General features: G+C 33.5%; 1 protein-coding gene across 1 annotated transcript; it reads left to right on the forward strand.

Moving 5' to 3' along the window:
* Positions 1 to 3,970: 3,970 nt before the first annotated feature.
* On the forward strand, positions 3,971 to 4,897 carry LOC308431136 (olfactory receptor 8D1-like; the record flags this gene model as incomplete). The annotated part of the gene is made up of 1 exon (XM_080930497.1): positions 3,971 to 4,897. The coding sequence occupies one exon, from the start codon at positions 3,971 to 3,973 to the stop codon at positions 4,895 to 4,897; it is 927 nt and encodes a 308-aa protein (XP_080786623.1).
* Positions 4,898 to 5,716: the final 819 nt, after the last annotated feature.

Below are 5,716 nucleotides of genomic sequence, written 5' to 3' on the forward strand. Positions count from 1 at the left end.
AAATCAAGGGCAAGTTTGAGAAACTTTTGTCTTATTATGTTCTGTATTATTGTTACTCTTAAGAAAATTAATAATATATTTATTCTATAGTTCCTTTGCACATCAATTGTGGCTTTTAATTTAGTGTTTTTATGAGAATTCTTAGTATGCGATTGAATGGATCCATGTGTGTATATCTCTTTCTCATGACTTTTTCTTTTTTTCCTTTTTTTAAATTTTGTCCTGTTGTCATATGATTTGTGATGTATTTTGCACCTCATTTTATTTCACTATTATCTCTTATAAGCCTGATTGTTTTATGAGAGAAAATCAGCAAACAAAATGACATCCTACATAATTTTGCATATCAATAGATGACTTGTGAATGAATTATAAGAATTTTTTTGAAACTGTCACCATTACCCTGGGGACACTGTGCAACATTAGGCTCAGAAGTCATTCATGGGGGCTCTTCTTAAGTATTATAGACCATAGGGGATTTGTAAACCTATTAGAGTTTTGAATTCATAATAAAACCCAAGTCTACTGAATATTACATAAAGGCTACATATTACAACACACTCGTAGGTCCTAAAAACTAGAGAGGATCTTCTTTAGGACATGGATAGTTTCTTCTATTAGATTCATATAGATATTTCAGTTGGGCAAAATTTTTATTTTAGCACTTGATACAACATGTGTAAGAACACAGGGGATATTTCCTTAAATATCATAAAAATTATCTGTTACATGGAAAAGAAACCAAGCAATTTACAAGAATTTTTTTGTGCTTGACCTAGGTAAGTTTTCAATGTCATTTATAACAACAGTATAATAACTTTTGGAGGAGCAGTTTTTTTGACATTCATTTATATGCATGTGCAACATCTTAGTTTTATCTGGAATATTTGTTTCATTATTCTCTCTAGTAGCAAATATTTCCTATTGTTTTTCCATTATTCTTTGTTGTTGCTTTACTGTGACTAGGTCTCACTATCTGACAAAGTGATTTCCAACTCAAATTTAACCATTGTAATTCAGAGAAACTTACTGGGAATCCATGATTGAAATATTTGATTTCCCAAAACATTTCTATAGGATGATTTTTCTAGGACTCTGTATTTTGCATATTACCCTACACATATTTCCAAAAGAAAGAAAGCAAAGTAAAAATCAATACTAAATAATTACCCTTGGGTAAACAGAAGTTCCTGCTTTCTATTTTACCTTGAAAAATCTTCTCAGAGTATGAGAAGGTTGATCGATAATTTATCTGCTGTAAGTACCACTTCTTAGTTTCTCATTTGCCTCAAAAGTACCAGCCAGAGTACATACTATGAGGTACAGAGTCTGTATCTCAATTCCTCTTAGGCTACCAGAATAGGCCTTGGTACTACTTCTAACCTCTCTCTGAAGTTCCATAGTTTGAACCTGTGTGTGAGCCAAGTATTTTTAAATGTTAATATTTTTTCATCACCCACACCTAGGTGAAGAGTTTATGATGAGGAATAAATATACAAAACCATATACTTCATTCAAAGCTGGTATATTTTCACATCATCATACAGTATGACCATCTTTAAGTTTTAAAGATATATTAAGTATTGGTTACTGATTTATATATTGAATATTTATATTCACGAGTTTTGTTCACAGTAGGGTTTATTGGAATGTTATATTCTCGCTTAATTTACATTAAAACTCACAAAATAATTTTCTAAAAGTTCCAAACCGAATAGCAATGAAGGTGGTCTTTGAAATGAAGCCTTTCTTGATTCAAAATCTATCCAACATTTCAGCTTATTAATGTAATGTATCTTTTTGTTGCCCAAACCTGGGCAATACTGGGAAGTTTATTTACAGATGGACTCTACAATAATTTCAGTACACACAGATTAACTCTGAATGTCTATGAGAGTAAAATGGAAACACTCAATTATTATCCTAAGTTGTAGTATGTTGATTTGGTTTTTTTTTTTTTTTTTTTTTTTTTTTTTTTTTTTTTTTTTGACTTCAGGGATCAATTGAGGCCATAATATGTGGAATACAGGTCAAAGTTATTCACACATGAACTTCACTTTCTTGAACAAAGGCTTAGGAATATATTCTCTTGTTTTATATTTCCTGTAAATAGCTAATATCCCTTTGATATCTCTGTTAAACCCAGAAATAACTATTTTAAGGAATATCTATTTTACATTTTCTATTTCCCCTTATTCTAATTTTCTCTGAAGTGATAAAATTGTGATAAAAAGTACTCTTTGTTGTAACTGATATCTTGCTGTTTTAAGTTTGTCCTAAGATGACCTTTATGTTCACTGTAAGGAGACCCCTTGACCCTCCTCTTGTATATCATCTAGAATTGTCCTTTTAAATAAGCTTAGGAATCTGGTCCATCCTTTGATATTGAAAATAATTCATGCCATCAATCTTTCATATTCTCAGGCTTGTGGTTTGGTTAGATGACAGTAAAATATTAACCATTTTTTAGGTAAAAGAAATGAAAATATGTTGGAAACAAAAACTCTGAACTCAAGTTCTGAAACTATTCTTGAGTTCTTTTGATGTAGATTTCTTCATGAGAAATATATACTCCTTCAAGGGTTCTAGAGATATCAATGTGGTAGTGTCCATAAACCACATGAAATCAATATGTAACTAGTGATGAAATACTAAGTAGGGAAGAGGGAGAGGTAGATTAAAAAATGGGAAGAGATAAATATTATCTCCATTAAAATGAAAGAGATAACTCTATCCTGACAATCCACATTTTCATTTAACAAGGTTCCATGAAAAAAAAAATCATTTCATACAGAAGAAGAATGTGCCCACTAGATTTTATTAGGGAAGAAATACAGCACATGCTTTTATTTTTTAGATACTGGATTAAAATTGCCATAGGCTTTCACTTGTAGAATGGTTATGTATCTAGTTACAACATTCTTTCTAACATGTTCATGAGCAAATGTTCTTGTCATGTAATGATTAGCCATTGTATGTAGGGGTTTCATAAGTACCATGTTTTCTTTGTTGTTATGATTATGATACTAAACAACTTACAGTTTTTAGAATGGTTGGATGGGAGAAAACACCTTGCAAACCTTGGACTCATCAACTGTAGCACAGGAGGCTATGTTTTATCATGGCACAGTGGGAAAAATGTTGTGTCTGAGCCTCTATCAAGTAACCAAGAGGTGTTGGGAAAGTATCATTGTGTAGAGACTGTTTCCTTTTTTAGAATGTCTCCATGCTTTTTACAAAGTATCCACCAATATCACCTATATCTGGAATTAAAAACAAGTCAAAACTAAAACTATTTTCAATGCACTGGGACTGAAGCTTTGTCGTTTCTTCTTAGTGGGTATGAAAAGATTCTGGAGAAACTGCTGGAGTCTTTCACAGCTGTTTACCTTTTTACTTTTACCACTTTCTTTTTTTTTTTTTTCATTGAAATGTTGTGAAGCTGGTTCACAGAGCTTCTTTTGTATATTTGAGAAAGGGTTGGTAATACATCTTAGGTAAAAGCTAAAATTTGCTTCAATCCACTACAATCATGTCTCAGCTTCTTGACTCATGTCGTTAAATGCATAAAGAAAACAGGAAGAATTTCTATTCTTCATCTTTCAGTAAAAAATGTATCTGCTGGGAAAATAAAAGACCTGACTTCTTAAGGCCCAATTTTAATTTGGCTTCTGAATACAGAGGGCAAGTCACTTTAAATCAGGAAGAAAGAATTCTAGTTTGTTAACTGAATTTACACCCAACTTGGAGAAAATTTTAAAGGTGAAAAATTAGATGTTCATAGAACAGATAATGAAAACAACATATAGACAGTTTGTTAACCTCTCTTTGAAGATTTAATTTCATTTGGTACTATACTAAAAGACATCTAAAAATGTAACTTTTAGTTGCATATGAGAGCAGGAACATTCATGGTACTATAATAGTAAACTAAATACTTATTTTCTACTTCTCCAGAAATCTTCAAATAATGGAAACTGGGAATCACTCTACAGCAGTTGTGTTTGTCTTGGTGGGATTAACACAGCAGCCTGAGCTCCTGCTCCCCCTCTTTCTACTGTTCCTGGGCATCTATGTGCTGACAGCAGTGGGGAACCTGGGCATGATCCTGCTCATCACAGTCAGCCCACTTTTGCACACTCCTATGTACTACTTCCTCAGCAGATTGTCCTTTGTTGATCTCTGCTATTCCACCGTCATTACACCCAAAATGCTGGTGAACTTCCTTGGGAAGAAAAATGTCATTACCTATTCAGAGTGCATGTCCCAGTTCTTTTTCTTTGTAATCTTTGTGGTCACTGAGGGTTACCTCCTGACTGCCATGGCATATGATCGCTACGTGGCCATCTGCCGACCATTGCTGTATAATGTGATCATGTCCTCTAGACTCTGCTCACTTTTAGTGTTAGTTGCCTTCACCCTAGGCCTTCTCTCTGCTGTGATACACACAAGTGCTATGATGCATCTGAACTTCTGTAAAACCTACATTGTAAGTCATTACTTTTGTGATGCTCTCCCCCTCATCAAACTTTCCTGTTCTAACACACATCTTAATGAGCTTCTCCTATTTATCATTGGAGGGCTCAACACCTTGGTGCCTACCCTAGCTGTTGCCATCTCCTATGTCTTCATCTTCTGCAGCATCCTTCACATCAGGTCATCAAAGGGCAGGTCTAAAGCATTTGGAACCTGCAGCTCTCATCTCATGGCTGTGGGGATATTCTTTGGGTCTATCACCTTCATGTATTTAAAGCCTTCTTCAAGTAACTCTCTGGAGCAAGAGAAGGTGTCTTCTGTGTTCTATACCACAGTGATCCCCATGCTGAACCCATTAATATATAGTTTGAGGAACAAAGATGTGAAGAAAGCATTGGGAAGATTCTCAATAGGGAGATAAGTCTAACTTTTTGCAAAAAAATACATAGTAAAAGTGAATTGTTCTAATGATAATATGTGCTATGTACTTTTTCTCTTTAAATATATAGTATATCTATGTTTGGGTTGCTAATAGTAATCTCAAAATAGCCTGCATTTCAGACAAGATCTATAACATGGGACTACATTTAGTACTCATATTGTATCACATGCTTTACAATATATCATTTATTTGATTTTTCAGAAAAATAAAAGGTGGTTTTCCAAAGCAAGTGTTAGTGCTTGACAGGAAAATTGGTCTTTCTCTGCTATATTAATAAAATGATAATTCTGATTTTTCTCTACCATTTGTTTTCTGTTCCTAATCGTTGTGTATTTAACATTTTCTATGTCTGTAGTTCTCTGTTTGTAGAAAGGGTTTGGACTCATGAATCTTTATATAATCCATTCATAACTGTGTATGGTTCTGTCTTGTGCTGGCTCAGGAGAAATAGGCACATCTTGTAATTTGTGAATATGATGTTTCCCATATTTGAATGATAAAATTTTTCTGCCTTTCTTCCTGTCTTCTAGGTTTTCTTCTCCCTCTTTCCCCTTTATCTGTAATCTTACAGGAGACAATAATACATTTTTTTGTTAAATTTTGTTTATTTTTCTTTTTTTATTAGATACTCTGTATTTACATTTGAGATGTTATCACTTTATCCCACCCTGTTCCTATTCCCCCTCCAATTCCCTCTCCATTTGTCTTTACGAAGGTGCATTCCCTTCTGGTCCACTTGTTTAGGCATAAGACTTTACTGTCTATCATTACTTATTCTCAACATCCTTAGGTAAGCAT

Source organism: Micromys minutus (assembly GCF_963924665.1).
Source record: "Micromys minutus genome assembly, chromosome: 16".
Classification (NCBI taxonomy): Eukaryota; Metazoa; Chordata; class Mammalia; order Rodentia; family Muridae; genus Micromys; species Micromys minutus.